General features: G+C 35.9%; 1 protein-coding gene across 2 annotated transcripts; it reads right to left on the minus strand.

Annotated features, from left to right (window-relative positions):
• Positions 1-775: 775 nt before the first annotated feature.
• LOC112568262 (serine/threonine-protein phosphatase 2A 65 kDa regulatory subunit A alpha isoform-like) lies at positions 776-20322 on the minus strand. Of its 2 annotated transcripts, XM_025245475.1 has the most exons (16): positions 20188-20304; positions 17903-17993; positions 17283-17383; positions 12185-12326; positions 11863-11953; positions 11282-11429; positions 10553-10708; positions 10046-10160; positions 9686-9842; positions 8797-9019; positions 8500-8560; positions 7609-7763; positions 5136-5278; positions 4716-4807; positions 3916-3954; positions 776-2468 (listed from the first exon to the last, which is right to left on the minus strand). In XM_025245475.1, the coding sequence occupies exons 1-15, from the start codon at positions 20287-20289 to the stop codon at positions 3944-3946; spliced, it is 1788 nt and encodes a 595-aa protein (XP_025101260.1). In that variant the 5' UTR covers positions 20290-20304; the 3' UTR covers positions 776-2468; positions 3916-3943. The 2 variants fall into 2 exon arrangements, with proteins under 2 accessions (XP_025101260.1, XP_025101259.1); XM_025245474.1 differs by lacking the exon at positions 3916-3954 and having other exon boundaries at positions 20188-20322.
• Positions 20323-20790: the final 468 nt, after the last annotated feature.

Raw genomic sequence — 20790 nt, forward strand, 5'->3', positions numbered from 1 at the left:
TAGGCTGAATTACTTTCAAGCATCGACTCAAAACTCCATTATTTGGAAAGCCCACCCCTGCTTCTGTAAAGCGGCATGCAGTCTGCATAAAGAAAAAATTCCTCAATGACTTCTGACAATCAAAATTCAGCTGCTTAAAGTACAGTTAATTCTGATTTTTAAAAAAAAAAAATTAATTACATAAAATTAATGTCATTTTGTGCCCTCTCCATGTCTACACACCAGGCCTATTAACCCTCTTGTATATGTCTTCGTTAGGTATTGCACTGTATAATTTTATCCCGCTTCACAAGAATTTTTTGTCCAGCAGTTTTTGTCTGTAGGTTTATTATATGATCCAAATCAGTATGACCATCATGAACTAGTTCATCAAATTCTCATAAAGTAACTTATGCAACAATATTTGGGGGAAAAAAAAGCAGCATGCAATAGGGAGTAATAATTCATTATTACACCCATCCTGGAACGGAATGAGAATAAAATTCATCTGAAATATGCTTGCTTGTAGCAATTTAATCTGGGTTGGGTCACCTTTGGTAACATTGCAAATTAGACTTAAAATTAATGCTTTAATACACAGATAATCGCTTGCAGTGATGAACATCATTAAAGTTACACCAAACATTTGTATGCCTGTTTGATGGCAGTTATTGCTTGTAATGTCATGACAATGTTGCCTTTTGTACCTTAAACAAAGACTACTTTTATGTGCATATGCTTGCACACACTCACTTGCACAAATATGCAGCATAAGCATACATTGTTGACAAAGTCCAATTTTCAAGAACAATTTTAATGACGTAATCAAGAAACACTTCACAGAATGAGCGCCATCAGCTACATACTGTATGACACTGGTACGACTGGGAGTACAAAGGAACTGGGGGACAGATTGTATCACTTTGCTCAGTCTGTTTTGTATTGTACACAAGGAACAATTTCAAGAGTATCTTCATCAATTCTACCTAACAGAAACATTGAAGTATAATCTGAAAACAAAAACACCAAGACGCAAATAATGCACATCATCATGAAACTCATACTGAAAAATGTGTTCTACAGTGATCAGTCTCCTGCATGCTGATTTCATTGACTTGTGCATGAATAAAGCCACTAATTATGCATCAGCATTTAAACAAAGGCAGATTCTTCAGCAAACAATAGAACACAAAGACTAATGAATATAGCAATTCTTGCAGTACCTGGTTACTTCATGTGTGAAATAAGTTATGGAGAGGTGAACAAATATGATTGCTTTTTTCTTTTCTTCTTAACTACTGCAAAATTGTGATGATCACTGAAAAGGATTTAAAACTTTTGGGTGAAATGACAAGATATTTGCAGGGAATATTTTTTTTAGCACATCTGATAAAGGTTCAGTTTTTTTAAGACACCAAGTGTGTTTATGAAAAGGCTATGCTCATTATCTACTGACTATGACCATTTATTAAGCGCATATTAATACTGATTTCTGACATCCATTATTGTTAGTGCATTTTTTTTAACGCTGTAGATCAACATAGACTGCTTTCTTTATTTTTTTCTATGAATAAATGTCATCCATTTTAAATACAAAATTATCAAGAATATAGCATGAACTGTCTTATATTTCACAAGATATACTTGTCAACACACAGTGGTCAATCTCTTGAGCAATTATCGATTTATATGCTCAAACGTCTATGGGATATCTAGTTTCTAATTCAATTCTACATTTGACAGAAACATATTGCTCTATTCCCCCATCACTTACACTTCCATGAGGTACATGGAATTTGAACAGTAATGTCCACCTATCATGTCATGCAACAACTGCTCAGTCTTAAACTGCTAACAGAAGCCCAAATCCCACATTATCTGCACAGAATAAAGGGCAACTAATAATAATAAAAAAATACCCTTCTAATCTTACTTTCATGATGCAATTAATTAAGTAGTTTACCCTAAAATATAAGCTAACTTGTACTGACCAATATAATTCTTCTTTAATATGAATGCATGCAACTCTGCAGATGTGTGTGTGTGCTTAGGTCACATGAGTGGTTTCTATGAGTGGGCATGTCTACTTGTGCTGGAAGTTAATGATTCATTACATGAAAAAGCATTTAAAATAAATATTGGTTGTACATCTTATCAAGCCACTTCACCCACCCTAACCATTGACAGAACTTAACCTGGGGTTTTCTCCTTTCTTCCACAAAAAAAAAAGACCCCAATAAAAATAACATCTGGCATTCAGCATTTCTGATGGAGCATGTTTGGTTTTTGGAACAGGTATGGTTGTACCTTTCTCTAATAAAAGTCTTCTGATGATAAAGGGGCATGCACTCTGTTGTGACATACACACTTGGTTGAATGTAGACGGGTTCAAGGTAGGCAAGTTAGGACAGCCAAGACCTCCTTGCGTCAGGTAGAAGATATGATGTCGAGAGTAATGTCACCTCATTTTCCACCACTCCCTGAAATTGCTGAAAATAAAAAAACTTTTGATTTTTTCCTCAAAGCTATTAAAATCTTAAAGTGTGTCAAACACATTAGTAAAAATATTGAACTTTTAATGCATATAAAACTTCAGACATCTAGCTTAAATATATGCACATGTTTTATAAAATACATGAAACTGGGTAGCAGTTGTTTGTCCCACAGTTAAATGTATGTTCTTTTGCACATTTGCAAGTGTTAAAATCTCCAAAATTTTATTTTTTTAGAACATAAAAAAACCAAGCAAAGATTTTTATAGCAAACAGAAATGAAACAATTTGTACAAGTAGTCTAAGATTTTCAGAGGAGTGAGATATTTTAACATTGTTAGTATCAATATACTGTACTATTTTGCTTCACATGATCTACAGCTGTAGTTATCATAATGAAGCAAATATAGTACAGCTCTCATCAACATTATGTTATCACTTAGCATTCAACATCATGCCAAACAATGTTAATCCACACCAAATTTTGTTCTTACACAATTACTTTAGTCTTGTTAATTAAATATTTATCAATTCATGCTATTAGAAGCATCATCTTTTAATACCTGAAAAGCCAGAAAAAAATCATTAAGTGTCATTTGCTACACAATTTATGACACCAGTAAGACTGGATCGAAATTCACGTTTAATCCAGATGACACACAGATCCAAACATACTCATATATACAATTAATTAAACCACAACACAATAATTATATTGAAAGCTAATAAGGCCCCACAGCCCAGCAAAATTTAGGAAAAGTAACTCAAGACTTGCAGGGGTAAGGTAAGTTTAAGTTAAAAGAGATGCAGAGTCTGAATGACAACAAAATCAACCAGTATTACCCCCCAACTGGTAACTAGAGTACTTCAAAGCTAGTGAATGGATGCCACATCAAGGAGTGTGCTATAAGAATACAGCCATCTGCAAGCAATAAGTATCAATGTATACAGAAGCTATTCAATCTGTGTTTAATTAACTGGTGAAAGCAGCCCTAAAACATCTTGAAAGTTATGGTTGAGTCCTTTCTGTGCTGCAAATCACTTACACTATGTGCATTAAGAATTTTACACCATGCATTGAGAGAAAAGTGCAAAAGGTTTTCAGTTAAAAGAATTATGCATGCAAGCCTTAATGAACAGTCTACAGACATCCATAGAAAGAATCCGACTAATATCTACAAAAGCAACAAAAAATAGAAACAATAAAATCAAAGATGTTTTCCCCTTGTTTATGCACAAATAGTTTTACAAGACCTAGAAAAATGTCATGCAAAGCCAGTAAACATTGTGTTCATGGTGCAAATAATGAGTCTCCAAGTTACATTTTGTGAAGTGAACATGTATAAGGTATTAGAAATAAAGGAGGTGTATGGGCAGCAAGAAAAGTGATTACAGAAGACACAAGCACGACCATGCAGGATTGAGTATCTTAAGCATTATCTACCTAAATGAGGGTGGCTGCTAAACAGTCTTTAATCTGCAACTGAAATACAAGTTACCTTAATAAGCACAATCACACATATGAGCAGAGTACTTTTTAACGCTCTCATAACAGTCAACATTTTTAGGAAAAAAAGATTCTGAAACCCAAAAGTATACCTCCAACATTTGCAGCTCAGTTACCCATTTCCTCAAAAGAGAGACTCATTTATGCCATAAGTACCAGAATATTTCCATGCAGAATGAAAAAATGCCCACGGACGCTTATCAAATTGTAGATGCAGAAAGAAAGGAAGTGTGGGGTGTGATTACATTTTGACAAGTTCTGAATTCCCTGGCTCCTGTTACCTCTAAACATGTTAACACCTAATGATCCCTGGAAATATGAAATCTCAACATAAACTTAAAGAACAAATATAAAGAAAAGTGGGAATAGACTCTAATGTCTACAAAGATAACAGCAAAAGAGCAAAATCACATTTTCAGATAAAGCCCTGTGAATTTGGAGAGAAGATCCCCTATTTAAAATGATTTCCTCAAAGTTGAAAAATTAAATACATCACCTATTTAAAATGCTAATAAGTGGCAAAAACACTTAGAAGTTTTTTTTAAAAAAATCCCCATGATGCTGGCAAGAAACTTTAACACTTGCTGTGACAAGACAACAGCTGTCACATGCTACAAGATTCACTTTGCAGAGTAGGCAAAATACAAATAAACATAATACCAAGTACTATAAAACATTGCAAAGCATGCATTTAATAATTTGTTAGATTATCACCAAGACAGGCACAAAGTACACACCTTCTAAAGCTTCAGCTGCAAAGAACTGTACATCAATATCGGAGTCTCCTTTCAGTTTCTCTAACAAAGGTTTTGCCACACTTTGAACAGTTCTGAAAGGAAAAAAAAGACATCATAACAACTACACTACCACACATGCTAACATATTCAACATTACATGTATAAAAAAGTAGTTCATTACTATAGCTACTTTCCATGACAAGCTAAATTTTTAAATGGACTATATGCGCAATGAGCATTCTTCGGAATGGATACCTGCGCATTATAAATCGACATCATCATCATCATCATATCTCACCATCATAAATCTAGACAGGTAATGGAAAAAAAAAATGTACAAATTTAAAATGTGGAACAGAACTAAAAGAGACATAAAAGATAAAAAATGAGATTAAAAAAAACTAAATGCTTAGCACTTACGACTGGTCAAGAAGTGGGGCTATTTTCTGAAGAGTCTTGGCTACGTTGAAGCGAACATTAGCTACGGGATCCTGCCCCATGCTGATTACTGTGGGTAAGAGAAGCTTAACAGTCATCTCCGGCCCCACAGTCTCTGCCAGCAGCTGAGAGAACACAATTTAATTATTTAAATATGTGATCTGACAAAATTAGTCTTAACTGGAAAAAAAAATTTTTACATTTAAAAATTCCACAGGGTATGATCTTTCTTTTGAAATTAAAGTTGCCCTTATGGTCCCAAAACTAAGTTATCCAGCTATGAAGTGTACAAGTTGAGCAGTGGTCTTTCTTTTAAAAAGGAAAGCAGGTTTAAAGATTTTCAACAATCCCACAAGGTTTCACCTATTTTGCATGGTGATAACACACAGTAAGCTTCATTATTTCAAACCACACAAAAGCATGGCAGAGGATATTTGTAAGTTTTTAGTACCTTATCAAAACAAACAGCGAAAGAAAAATGTTGCTGTATTCTGATTAACGTGCAGACATAGGATTAATGGAATATTACAACAAAATACAAACATTTCTTTTGATAAAAACTAGTAGAAAACTTCTTCCAAATGATTAAGATGAACAAGATATATATCAACATTTTTGTCGGTGGGGTAACTGTTGTGAAAAAAGTTGCTCCCTTTAAATATTATGTAATTAATTTGCCAAGTTTTGAATGTGGAAGAATTGTAATCAGAATAGTGTAAAGCTAATGATTCTTTGCCATTCTTATGCTTTATGCTTTGCTTTTGAACAGTAAACAAAGACTGGCAGAAGCAGTCAGTTGTCTCCAATTAACCGATTGCATTTCTGTTCCCTACCAAGGAAAATTCACAGTCTGATTCCCTTACTGCAGGGGTGGGCAACATACGGCCTGCGGGCCGGATCCGGCCGCTACGGGATTTTGACTGGCCCGCAGACTGTTTCTGGTCGTACATGATAATGTGGCCCGCGGCCACATTCTGCCGCAATCTCCCACTACATGTACTAATTACTTGCTTACTGCGTCGAATAATAGTGACTGTTAGTTATTCTTTGGTTCTTTGTTTTCAGTTAGAATTAGATTTAGAAGTCGGCAAGAAAGCAGCATGTTTGTTGTGCAGTGAAAGTGTTGCCGTGTTTAAAGAGTACAACGGTAGCCGCCATGATGCGACGAAACGTGCAGGCTATGGCAGGTTTTTATCAGCAGCGGACCGGCAAACAAGAGCAACAGAACTGGACAGAAAACTTGTAAAGCAGCAGAATGTATTCGTAAAAACCAAAGTAGCCCAGAAAGCTGCTATTCATGCCAGTTTGTGGTCGCATACAACATTGCCAAGCACAGCAAATCGTTCAGTGATGGTAAATTTGTCAACAAGTGCATGCTCCATGTAGCTGATCAAGTCTGTCCACAACAAAGAAAGAAGTTTGAAGAAGTCAGTTTGTCGAGAAGAACTGGGGTTCGCCGCATTGAAGCAATTGGTGAAGACCTGACATCACAACTGAAAAGGCGGGTACCTTCATTTCAGCTGTTTTCTTTGGCATTGGATGAAAGCACTGACATCGATGACACTGCACAGTCGCTCATCTTTGTACGAGGCATTTCAGAAAACTTTGAAATCACAGAAGAATTGCTGTCAATGGAATCAATGAAAGACACTACTACCGGAGAAGATATTTTTAGATGTGTGGAAAATACAATGCAATTACCATGGCAGAAAATGGCCAGTAGTACTACGGATGGTTGTCCATCTTTGACAGGAAAGAAAGTTGGTCTACTGAAGAGATTGGGTGACCGTGTTGCAGAGGTCGATTGCACCAGGGAGTTTTACATTAAACACGATTTATTCCTTGCATATGTAGATAAATACGCGATTAAGGTATTGATCCAGTAATCTGGCCCGCCAAGGACTTCATTTCCCCATATCCGGCCCGCCGACCGGAGAAGTTGCCCACCCCTGCCTTACTGGATATTGTCAGGATCAACTTTTGAAGACAAATCTTCTGATTGGTTAATAGCGAAATCAGTCATGAGAGAAATTGCGAAAACAGATTGTCACCTCTTTGTAAATGTATAATATCAAGGGGTTCTAATAAAAGCGGTACCAAAACAGTGTTTCAATTATGATCATTTTCGTCTGCAATCAGGAATGACTGCCAAAGGTATCTTGATTAAAATGGACCTTATGATCATTTCTTACTTTGACTTCGACAAAACAAGTTGACCCTAATCACCTTTCTGGGCCTTGGCTATCAAACTGCTCTGTGGGAGTTAAGACTCATTTTGTGGTGGCGGGTCACATGCATATGACGTGGACAATTTAAAACTAGCAGTTTTTCAGATTTAAAACTTGCAAATCTACAATAAAATCACAGTATCTTTAAAATTATAGAGCTCCCCACAAACTATGACAAGCCACACAATGTAGAATGTGAGGATCAGATATGTGTGTAGAACACTCACATTTATACTAAACAGGCAGGTCATACGATGTAAGTAGTTTGGATCACGAGACATATGAATCACTTTGGGAATCACAGTCTGCTGAGCCCACTCCAAACCAAACTTCTCCACTAATTTCTTCAGATTTTGTGTAGCTGCCTCTCGTATAGCATAAACTGAAACAAGAAAATAATACTACTACAAATTCTGTTTAGTGGAATTACATACAGCATATACTGAAACAAGACACTTCTCCAAAACTTTTGTGGTCACTTTTGATTTCAGCCTTCGTACATACAAATGTGGTTAAAATTAAAACTGATAATAAAAAAAGCAACTAATTTAGGTGACCAAGTCTACTAGTATATCTTACTGACTACACAAAGCATCAGGTGCAGCAGTCAAACTCATCTATCTGAAACAATTTTTGTTAAACGACTTGTGACAAGGCTGCCACATTCCCCACTCTCCCCCCAAAATAATGTGTTATTCTTACACTGTGTCATTACTTTACCTTAAATGCTCTACAGTGTGCCTCACAGTTACAAGATAAAATATAAATGTCTGGCTACCAGCATTCCCCTTTCATTTAACACACAGCACCAGGTTATTTACCGTGCAACCCTGACCCCTACCATCAAATCACAGCAGAATGAATGTAGTTAACTGAGAGAGCCAGCAGGTTAAATCAAACCACTCACTTTAAAACTGGATTTACTATTCAGAAACACTTTACCTCTGATTACTGTATACTACTAGGTATTACACACAACAATTACTCAATTTCTTTAATATGTATAATCATCCCTTATATCATTTTGTAAGCCTTTATGAGAAAGAGATAGTGCCAAAAGCTGTACTGTTGATTAAAAAAAACATACAATTTATGAACTTTGTGAAATAAAGACTCACCATGGTCAACCAGCCATGTCATGCACAAAGAGTTGAGCTTTTCATCAAAGAACTCCACACCCTTTAAACAAAAGATGATAGTGGATATTAAGTGCACCTTAATGTTTCACTAAATTTATAGTATACTTATTATCATATAAAAACCATCCTCAAAAGATCCAGGTAAATAAAATTATCTGCAGAAACACCTCTTTCATGTTGCTTTGAATCCAACAGCATGAAAAACAAATAATAATAATAAAAAAATTCATGCAAACATAAGCAAGCACTGTCAGCTAAACAAAAAGACAGACATACCAGCTGGCCAGCCAGCAGGGGCATGTATTCAATAATTGCCAGTCGAACACGCCATTTAGTATCCTCTGCTAGCTCAACAATGGCAGGAAGTAGAGACTGTGACAGTTGCTTGATGCCAATCACCTCATTGACACAGTCTAAATTGGAGATAATGTTGAGTCGCACTTCAGGACATTCATCTTTCAGCTGACTCAAGAACAAGGGCAGCAGATGCTCAATTGTGCTGTGGACCAAGTAAATCAACGACAATAAAACCAATCAAGTAATTTTTATCATTGATGATTGTGTGGTATTAAAGAAATATTACGGATGCATGCCACTTTTTGGAAAAAAACCCCACCCAACCTTAAATCATCTGGGGATGTCAATATAATTTCCCAAAATGTAAAGATGCTACATCTTTTTTTACATTTACATACTTAGTAATAAATTATGTTAAAAATAAAACTATGTAATCAGCCTAATACAACATAACAAGTAGTCTTTTTTTTAAAAATCAAAGCCAAAGTACATAGCAGCATTTAATAAAAAAAAATTATTTGTGATCATAATTAAGTACAGACTGAAAGCACTGCTAATAATTACATTGTAAACATGAGAGAGGAATGGGTTTGTTAAAAGAAAAAGGCAACAAAGCATTGTAATGAAGGCCTGCCAGGCGGGCTTTTTAATACAATGGAAGTTATGAGTGCAAGTTAATACATCTATAAACAGGTGCCACAAGGAGACTGTACAAACTACGAAACCCACAACACAGTTCTATTTTAACGGCAGGCACTTTATTTTTTCCCTGCTAGACCACCCTTGGTCTAACATGCCTGTCTACGCTTAGCCTGTGGCAAGTCCCCCAGCACTTTTAATTTTAAAGCTGCCTGTCTGAAGAACTTACTTGTCTTTCCCAAGGATGGGAGAAAGGCCCATAATAACGGAAGCTAATGCTGACTTGACATGCTGGTTTGCATCTCCTACCAGATCCTTGACGCAAGGTAAGATATTAGTCATGATGATGCTTTCACGCACGTCTGGAGATAGATTCTGGCAGAAGTCTGCAATACAAAAGCAAACATAGTTCACAGACACATGCCATGCTTCAATAATTTGTGGTCTTTGGTATTACATGTTTCTGTGCTTGATGAAAAATATTTTATTTCTGGCAGCAAGCGTTAGGTGATAGATGTTGCACTTACAAAAAAAAAAAAAAATATTCATTAATAATTGCACAAAGGTATGCCATTGATGGATCACTTACCTTTTACTTTGTTAGCAGACGCTGCGCGTACCTCAGCTTCACAATCTTTCAGCAGACTTTGGAAAGCTGGTACAAGGTCATTCTTTGTGATCTCGGGCCCTACAGCTTTTTGAAGCTGTAAAACAAAAATGAGGAAACTAAATCATATTCATAGACAAAAGTACAATTTTTACATTTTACACATATACTTCTGCATCTTCATACACACACACATGCTCTAATGCACCATTACAAGTAAATAAATAAATGCTATGGTTCGTTTCAAAAAACATTTCACCTGTTAACACCTCGGTTATGTAATACAAACTTTACTTGAACTTATGGTCAGACTACTAAAATAGTTTTTACACATACAAAATTGATCCATAAAGGGATTAACTCTACATTCAACATAGCAAATGAAAATAGCAAGGTCAATGTCAAGTTATCATTTATAAAGAGTTAAGAGTGATAATGGTTCATGAACTTAGTGCCTGGCTTAAGTTCCCACACTTAGATCATGTGTACCTCTGTGAACTTGTCAGCTACCATATATCTCACTCTCCAAGACTTGTCCTCAGCTGCCTGTCTGAGAGTTGGCATAACAAGTTGCTCTGTATCTTCTGAAGGCAGAAGCGAGGCAATACTCACACATGCCTCCACTGCCAGAAGACGCACAGAATCCTTTCAAAGAAACAAATCACAAAAATGACAAAATTTTTGAAATGAAAAATGTTAGTTAGTTAGTTCCCATTATGCCGGTCGGCACGTAGGGCAGCGACAAAGGTCCTCCACTTTTGCCTGTCCTGGGCTAGACTCCCCACGTATGGTATGTAATCACCATTAATTAATGTGCAATAATCTGTAAGTTAACATAATGGAAATTAACAGATCAAAGCAACAATGAAAGCCAAAAATCATTTATTTACTTATAGTGATATGCATGAAAGAAAGCTATGATTTAAATCAGGGTGAATGAATCTTCAAAAAAAAAACAAAAAACCAACTGATGCCTGCCAATGAATGTGCTCATGCAATTTCATGAAGTAAGCATCCTCAGCCACCTTTGTTGGTGAGGTAAGGCAGTCTATAAAAAGATTATTAGAAGCTTCTAACAAAGCTATAAATTTGGTACCCATGCTAGCTAAAAACATACAAAAAGGCTATGCCAAATACAGTCAGTGATTCAAATTAATAAACTGTCGTGCTAAACAAGAACAGTCTGTATGGGCTTTGTAAACAGTTTTGAATTTTTACCTGCTCATCCTGTGCCAGGACAGTAAAAAGTGGTATCAAATCTGACTTGAGGTACTCTGGTTCCACGACCTTGGCAAACTCCCCGAGTTTTCCTGCAGCTGCACGACGTACCATGGGAGTGTCGTCCCCACAAAGATTGCGGAAGTGCCTAATGTTTAGAATCTTTCATTAACTCATGATTCCAACCAGTCTACTAGGGCAATGCAGCAAAGTTGCATCTCATCATCCCATTCATATATCTGACCAATCTTTTCAATCTGCTCCAATGCTTTTCCTGAGCTATATCCTGATACTGCCATTATTCTCAGTCAGCAATACTTTACACAACAAACCCTACCATCAAAAGTAGAATGAATTTAACAAAAAACATTTTAGAGACTTTCTTTTCATATAGCTGATCTCTTATAACAACACAAATATCCTGCATATTATTTGCAGAAAAACAAAAAGGAAAATGGCAGGAAAAGAAAAGCCAGAAGCATGACAGTACGGTTTGGTAACAAGCTTCAAGAATTTTGCATAAACTGTCAGACAAAATAAACGAGAAGGTTCTGTGAATGTTGCAGAACAGAATTTCTTACTGTCTCAGCTCAGCCTTCACATTGTTGGAGACACGTGGATAGCAACATGCAAAAAGCCCACAGGCTGATGTTCTGGAAGTGAACCAGTCACCTGCACACAAAGTTCCATATGACTATGTTTGCAAACAAAATACAATAAACTTAAAACAATCTTACCATTTAATGTTTACAGCATGGTTTTAAATATTTTAAATGGCTAATTGGATAGTAAAGATGCCTTTGATTAATTAGCTTAATGCCTTTTGTGTTAACATAGTCTTTTTAAAAACAGTCTCTTTGCATTGTTGCAAGGCAGACATGGCAATTACAATTGTGGTCTTACCTCCCGACAGGCGTTTAACCAGGGGTACAAAGTGGTTCTCTAAATCAGACTGGCTATGCTGGGCGCAGATATTACGCAGTGAATCTACTGCTTTGTCACGCACCACAGTTTCTTCGACAGTGGCCAGGCTTTCCAAAGGTGGCTAAACATAAAATGTCAGACTTCAAAATTTGCATGCTGCCAGATATCTTAGTGCTACAGTGCACAAAGTACAGATTCCACAAAACCCCAGTCAAACCTTTAGTTCTTTAAACCAATTCAAGAGACTTTGTTTTGTTGTGTTTTGTGTCATACCAGCCACTGTGCATTTGGATGTTATGCCCCCTTACATTTCCAGTGGCTTTAGTTCCTTTGGATTTGAAGATATTACAATCGATGCAACCCCACTGAAGCCATACACACATTTTTAATCCTGATGACTTCATTGCATTCATGGAGTGCAGATTTGAACTTTACAAGTCAGAAATTTGGACCATGAAAAAGCGACACAAGGCTAAATGGACAAATCTGAGCATCAACTGCTTCCATGTCACAAGAAATCACATCCTCATTCTGCCCTTTTATATCTTTGTGTGATTCTCTTTTGTCAAATACATTCAGCTCACTGTTTAGTGCTCGCTAATATTAATAAAAAATAAACTTGTTCAAATAAAGCTAAGCTACCTGTAGCATAAAAGAATCACATGCCCCCTTTAAAAATAGTTGTTTGGTATAGCTTCTACAAAAAAAAAAAAAAAAACAACCTTACAGGAGAATTAGCTATAGCCAAAATGTTCATAAAGCAAGTATAAATTCTTTTTATATATCTGTAATCCCATCAAAATTTAAGCAACCTTAAGGGGTTTAAGTGCAATAAAAGCATACCAGTCAAGTATGATGTCTGGCAAGAAATTTAACAGAATGAGCTGCCGTTCTGGCAAGAAATATATTTTATATGGAGGACAGTGAAGAACCATTTAACCGTTAAAAAAAAAAAACAAACTAGGGCAGAAACAGTTTTTAAATAAACATTTACAAATAAAAATTAAAAAAGTATGCAAAATATAGGCCAGAGGTCTTTTAAAACCATTGTGTGCCTAAACATTTACTACCATTATGCAAACATGCAAGTGCATATGATTTTTAGTTGTGAGTCTGAATGTAGGTGTTAAAACTATAGTTTGCCCATGTATAGTTAACTGTCACTTGAGTCCTCTTTTTCATCATTCATAGTAATTTTCAGGAATGTCTTTATACTATGCAGTTTACTAAAAAATTAAAATTTCTAAGCACAAAGAGTCGATTCTGGTGGACTAATGCACTGAAATAAAAATGTTTAAATTCTGAAAAGGGACAAGTCCTTAAGTAAGTAGTAATCACATTCACATATAAACAACTTACATTATTAGCAAGAGGGCATGGTGGGTGCAAATTTTGTTTCGAAAAACAAACAGAGGAACACACAGTTAAGTCCAAACAATTGTCTTCTATTCTGGATGTATCCTGCAAACCTTTGCTTGTTTTATTTAGAAAACTCTTGGTATGCAAGGAGCTAATGTCTGAAGTTACACCTGAAAAGCATCCCTGCCACTGGTTGGAACAAAGAGTTGCAAAAATGGACACATCAACATGTATGACAAATCCTGGGAGAAGGTACTGCGGCACTACTGCACCTGACACTAAGTGAAGGTCATCAACATGCAGGGGGTTTCCCGCTTGTTTCTCTGAAAAGTTATCCATCTTGAAACTGTGGTGAAATCTTCGAAGGAATCTCTCTCTGGGAACAAATGCAACACTATAATCTCCTACATGAGAATATAAGTACAATTCTGAGGAAATCCACTGCTCTGGAGGTGTTCAGAAGAAATGACTTGTACAAGATTTAACAGCATCATGACACAAGCGAATGTCTGTCCACATCCTCCTGGAATACCTCTTGCAATAAATAAGGTACTTCAGACATCAGTTAAAATCTTGTGTAAAAAATGTTTGACTACAGTGTCCACTTTTGAAAAATTTCAATACTCAGCCACACAATAGCATTTCCATTAGTAGTGATTCCTGAAAGATCCTAGCCAAAAATGACAGGCGCCGGTAATGTTGACTGCTTTTATAGAAAGAAACCCCCAAGCCAGAACTGTGCATGACTGAAGTAGGTCTCTTGAACTAAAAATGATAAAGCCTACAGAGCTATTTATTTGCTCGAGCGAGATATTAGGAAGCCAACCCCCTTAAACCCCCAAATGCCTAATGATTTTTTTTTTCTGCCGATCATATTCTGAGATCAAGATCTCCTCCATAATAAATGTTTCCTGAAAGTACTTAAAATTTTTAGATAAGAAGGCATTTTTAGTCATTAATAACGCATGTATTAACTAGTCTCAAAATAATTTATGTTTAGTCTTAATTGGAAAAAACAAAATTGGGTAAGATGGTGACCATTTTATTTTGTATGAAAGCACTACGCTAAATATACACCATATGCTGCCAATGAATTTTGCAGATAGTCACACCCAAAAGGCGGCTTTCTAATCTTGACAAAGCCTTCAGCCATAATCCTGCTGCAGGCCATTTTTGACATCACACACGAAGCACCTTCAAATCTGCTTATGTTGTGCCAGAGGTTTTCTTGCACTACATGATGATAAAAATACAATGAGAGAGACCGCTTAAAGGAGCTAATCATCAGGGGATGGGCAACTGAACTTGTGAGGGACAAGGTCAAAGTCATAAAGGCAGCACGTGATATCTGAAGCACGTGTTGTCTGGAACATGTGATGTAAGGAATACGTGCTGACAGAGGATCGATTAAGTGCAATGTCAAGCACTTGACACTATTTTGTTTTATGTAAGTATGATTAACACATTCATCAGTATATAAATTGATTATCTTTTCGTGGTCCCGTCGGCACAAGGACTATTTAAATTATAATTGCACCATGGCAACAGACATTGCCATCAAAGACAATGATATAGAGTTCAGTTTTTATCAAGTGATATGTCATTGCTATGGTAAAGATGCTAATTCTGACAAACTGAACATAAGTTAGGAACTCATGAAAACATTTTCATTATCATAACTAAAGCAAACTGGAGAGCTAGGAGTATGATGTTCCTAACTTGCAGGAAAATTTCTTAACTTTCTTTCTGAGCATGGCGATAGGGTTTTATCCTAAGAACAGTAGCTTTTGCTCATATTTTATGAAACAATAATACTAAAAAATGCAAAATTTATAAAGCGCATACTCGCACTCCTAAGGAGCATGCTCTTAGCGCCTAAAAACAAGAAGAGACAAGGACAGCATACAAAGGACATGCAAACAAACAAATAACACATGAACTAAGAAAGAATAAACAACATACCAATGATGAATAAAAAGAAGTATAAAAATTGCAGAAAGAGGAACCAAACAACAAGAACTGAGAGCATCACAATAAAGACAAGCAGGGAAGATTGCAAAAAATTACTAGCAAGGCGAGAAAGGGTGTTAAAGGCCTATTCTCATGCTGCAATTTCCTTGTACAAAAATTTGCATACAAGGCAGCTTAGCACCATTGTCCTATTCTCACGTAGTGAGGTCACACAAGTGTCTTGCGAGCTGACATCATCCGCAAAGCGCATTATGGGTAGTCAACAATATGGCAACCAGCATCGACGACGAGATACTTCTTGGAAGCAACTGGGGCTACGATAGTGATATTGCATAACGAGAGGAGAGAGAAAAGAAGAAAGAAAAGAAGATGTGGGTGAGGGAGTGGGTAACGCGAAGGAGTCGCTTAGGGGCATAATCATGTTGTCTAAAAGAAATATCTTCTGAAGATTCACGAGAGTGTAGATGCTTTTTGTGAATGTCATCTTCCACTTTTAATGAACTGCTCCATTTAATCGAGCCTGCATTTCGGTTAATGTAATCTGGGTGTGCAGTGTCGAACAGACACAGATAATTCTCCCAAAGAGAAATCAGGAGAACACAGCTCTCCTCTAACCACATGGCCATTATTTACAATGGGAAGGTAAAAGGGAGTCTACTGTATTCAAACATTCCAATTGGCTACAGCCCTACAATGTAGATCTGTCTAGCGAGAAAATAGAAATGCGTGCTACATCTCAAAACCTTGCTACAAGGCCTTTCTGCATGCCATGTGCACAACTCGCTAAGGCCTTGTAGGGCTGTTAACCCCGCTAAGTGCCATATATTGCAGCATGAGATAAGGCCTAAAGAGTAATGTTTATGGAAGAGGTGCGTTTTCAGTGCACATTTAAAGAATTAAATAGTGGGTAGGTGGCAGATATGGAAAGGAAATAGTTTGTACCAAGGTCAGATGGGGGTGAATGAAAAGTTTAATGATTCACAACATTGATGGATAGTTTTCTTGTATTTTTAAATGGTTTGCATTATCATCTTACTGTAAATCAACACAAAAAAAGGAAAGGGCGGGGAAGCATTAACTGTAGTGAGGCAGGGAGGCCAAAAGAAACATTTAACAAACTTTCACAACAAATTATTTACCTAGGTTTATGACTAAATATCTAAGTTATGGCACTTTTGTTGAGTAATTTTGAAATTAACTTTAGAACCAACAACAGCTTCAAGGAACCAAGAATCTATCAGGATTTTCAACCGAAAAGAAACAGGGACAGGAGACAAAAAGCCTTACACAAAATGCCTACTTCGGATGAAAGGAAGAAAACTACAGATGCTATAATGTGATGGCAGTATTTTCTATTTTAGGATAACTCCTTGCACACAATGCAACAGTGGTTGCCTTTCTCTTAGTATTCTAGGAAGTTGTGCATGCCTGTGAAAGATGTCGGTCATTATACTGTGTTAAACGAACTTTCAGCATCTGGTCATCCTGTAAGTTTATATTTCTTCTTATAATACCTTCAGTTAAAAAGGGTAATTTTTTTTAATATATATATATGTCAGACATCTTTCAAGTGGATGGGATAAAAGAAATGTTTGTAAGCATCTATGTCCAAATGCAAAGAAATACAGATCCATAAATTAACAGTTTAACTCTTGATTTATGGCCATAATAATATATTTGAGAAATGTTCCATGGTTTACCAAAAAAAAAATAAAAAAAATAAAATTTCATAAGCAGTGTAGCTTACCAGGAGGCAGTGTACATAGTCAGGCCCTCCAACCAGTGGCGTAAAGTTTCCCAGCTGCTCAGCAAGTGCCAGTAATACTTCATCTTCATCATATATTGTATCTGGAACAGATTTTTTACAGTTAAGATCAAGCCTTTTGTTAAAACCTGTGACATGACTTCTAGGATGTGCTTAACTATGTTATAAATATAATGAGAAAAATTTTGATCCCATCTTATAGTGTTGAACTAAAAGTCACATCCTTGATCAACATGGATAAGTCAATTGTAGGCACTGAAAAGGTAGATTGGCCACAGTCATGTAGTCATCAAAAGAAACCACTAATGGCATACTGGATTCAACTTTGCAATGCTTCCTACTTTTACTCAAAAAAAAAACAACAACAAAAAAACTCCTAGACCAGAATGCTCCCTTTACAATTGTCACTTGCGCATATTTTGCACGTCTTTATTCAAAGTAAAAAAAATTCTTTTCCTGTTATTTAAATAATCATTCATTCTGATGTCTTATTTTCATGGGTCATACTGAATATTGAAAGGGTACATCGTTTTCCCAGCATTAAATTATACTGATTAAATAAATATATAAAAACAGAAAACAGGAAAAAATGTAGACCGTACCTGTTAAAAAAGGGATAAGTTCAGTTCGTGTACGTTCCACCCCTAATGCCAAGGCAATGGTGGACAGCTTCTTTATGCTATTTAGACGAAGCTGCAATAAACAAATTTCATCACAATGTCAGCATGTAAAAACAAGGAATAAAAGTCTACATCTGTATCTAGAAACACAGGGCACAAAGAATAACAGAATGGCCATGGAGAACAGACCTTCTGTTATGTACAGTTACACCCTTTTCAAATACTGTTACTTTACAAGGTTTCTAACAAATTAGTGACTCAGCAAATAAGCAAAGAGACACGTCTTGATCTGCTATACACTTTACAGTGCAGGACAGGAAAGAATCTTATCTCTTACAATTTCTTCTTAAAAGTTGTAATTAAAAAAAGAACAAATTTCTTAAAGTTTTTAGTACAAGGAGAGTTTTGAGGGGAGGACTGTTTGGTAACTCAACTGCTGTAACAACTTGACGACTGCTTTAGGACTCAACAAATGACCATCAATGAGACAAATTAATATTTTTGATAAATATGAAAAAAATATTTTAAAAATATGAACAACTTTCATCTAGATTAGTATACAAGTGACCACTTTGTATTTTTCAGTTTTAAAGTTTACTTAGGTTATAAACTAAACTGAAGTGTATCTTAATACATAGTCACCGAGGGCAGACCTGCCCAGTCTAAGGATATATGACCTGTAGCTTTCCAGTCAAAATCCTAGAGGTCAAAACCCCTGTCATATACTTGCCTTTATTAAACAGCCAAAGAACAAACTAACCAAAAACAGAAAGGCAAAATCTTAATTTTGTTCTTCGTATTTGATTTGATTATTGCTGCAATAACTTTTATTACAGACATTGTTTTGCTAGTGCAGCATCTGTAATTCTTGGCAATTTTGAAATATGAAAAGGCTGTATTTACTGTCTTATGACAGCATCAACAGTTATTAATGGCACACTCCTTTTTTTACCAGCATTTCTATCATCACTTTAGCTGTGCAACATAACTTTTATATATATAGAGAGATTAACAGCTCCTTCCAGTATTAGGGATAAAACTCCATAAAATACTGAGGTCATATCATTAAAAACAGCAAACTTATTTACATTTCTGGGATTGTTTTTGTTCAATAATGTTATAGAATATATAATATGTGCAATTATGATGTTATAGTTACTTTATTGGCATCCTGATGTGCAAAACTTCACGTCTAACTTACTAACTTATTATATATGTCTTACAACTTCTGTCATCAATGGTCAACTGTCTCTTGGAAGGGTCAAGTCGTCGGATAACTTACTACAAAACTGTACTTATATGGATCAACCACAGTTTCAAACTGTGCTTAGTAACAAATCAAATGACTAATCAGCTAAGTGAAAAGAAGTTAGTATTTCTGTAACTGAGCTGCTTCACGCTAGTTTTGATAAGTCACAGAATTAAATGCGACATACAAATGCACTGATGAATCAGACTGCTCACAAATTAAAAACTAACTGAGGGAATGATTTACTTTAATGTAAAAATGTAAAAAAATATATTTTAAAATAAATATTTCTTGGAATTTTAGACCATAGAAACACTACTAGTTCTCACCACTTGAGGTCGCATTAAAAAATGCTAGGAGTAATCGCTTAAGTAAAATATTCAAATGTGAATATATATAAATGTGAACAAGTAGAAACAAATCGATTGTTGTGTCTCCTACGAAATCAACTTTTTTACTATTTGGGTCTAAAAAACACAACCCTGATTAGTTGTGATGAGTTTTAAAAGTAAAAACAAATTAGTGATAGGTGGTCTCGCTTATAAGACGTTACTTAAAATTTCTAGTAAAAACTGCTTTAGAAAATTACTGTCATAAAAATTTTTAAAAATAAACATGCATAAAAAAGCAAAATAAAACTAATAAATAAAATAATGCTGCTGCTGCACATAACAATAAAATAAATGTGGGCAACGAGTGAACCACAAAATATGCAATGGGGTCTTTCTAAAGCGGTTTTATCTCGCTACACTGGTATTCCACAACTTCTCTTGACAGATACCTAACTTACAAACAAAAAAGTTATCTTTATAACAAATTAATTCTGCAAACATTTTATTCATTCATTTCTTAATGACCTGAGCCGGGTCTACAAAGCTTGCAAAAAAAGGTGAAAGGCAGAACACATTCTGGCAAAAATGCCACCCCAGACCCCGTAATACATTTTAACAGTGCATGATAACTATCGCAGGGACAAAATTCAGCTATTAATTCTTATTATGGCAATGCTAAAACTCACCTGAACATCTTCATTCCTCAGTTCGTCTATCAAAACTGCAATAGGGTAAAGAGAGTCATCGCCAGGATCGCTTGACGCCATGTTGAATTTGAAATCTCTCATGACGTCATGTACAAACTACAAAAAAATTAAGTTGGTCAATGAGAAAGATATTTATTTGTTTTTAGTTAAGAAATTTAATGCAATTTTAGTAAAATATTCTCATGGCTGTGGGAAGGTCTTTTGGGAAAATCCCTCTTGTCGTTGGAGGTATCGAACTGTTCTCGTGATATTCCGTGAGACGGGGATCGGGAATCCGCTTGTGCATGATCGTAAGTGTTTGCGTCGATCGTCTAGAAGCGAGAAGAAAACTGTATACTGTAAGTTAGCTGTACAAAAACAAAAGGTACAAATGCATTACTTGGATACGATCTCTTAGAGCAGAGGAAAGTGGGGCGTGGAGTTGTTTGTCTTTAATGAACTGCCTTAATCAGGGTTTGCAATTCCCTAACAACTGGTTGCTTTTCCCGCGATAGAGCCTTAGTTTCTAGCACAGCGTATAACATCAATCTCTCCCACCACAACCACCACCCTCCACCTTTCGGACCCTTTGGTAATTTTTTA

This window comes from Pomacea canaliculata, linkage group LG7 (genome assembly GCF_003073045.1).
Source record: "Pomacea canaliculata isolate SZHN2017 linkage group LG7, ASM307304v1, whole genome shotgun sequence".
NCBI classification, from domain to species: Eukaryota; Metazoa; Mollusca; class Gastropoda; order Architaenioglossa; family Ampullariidae; genus Pomacea; species Pomacea canaliculata.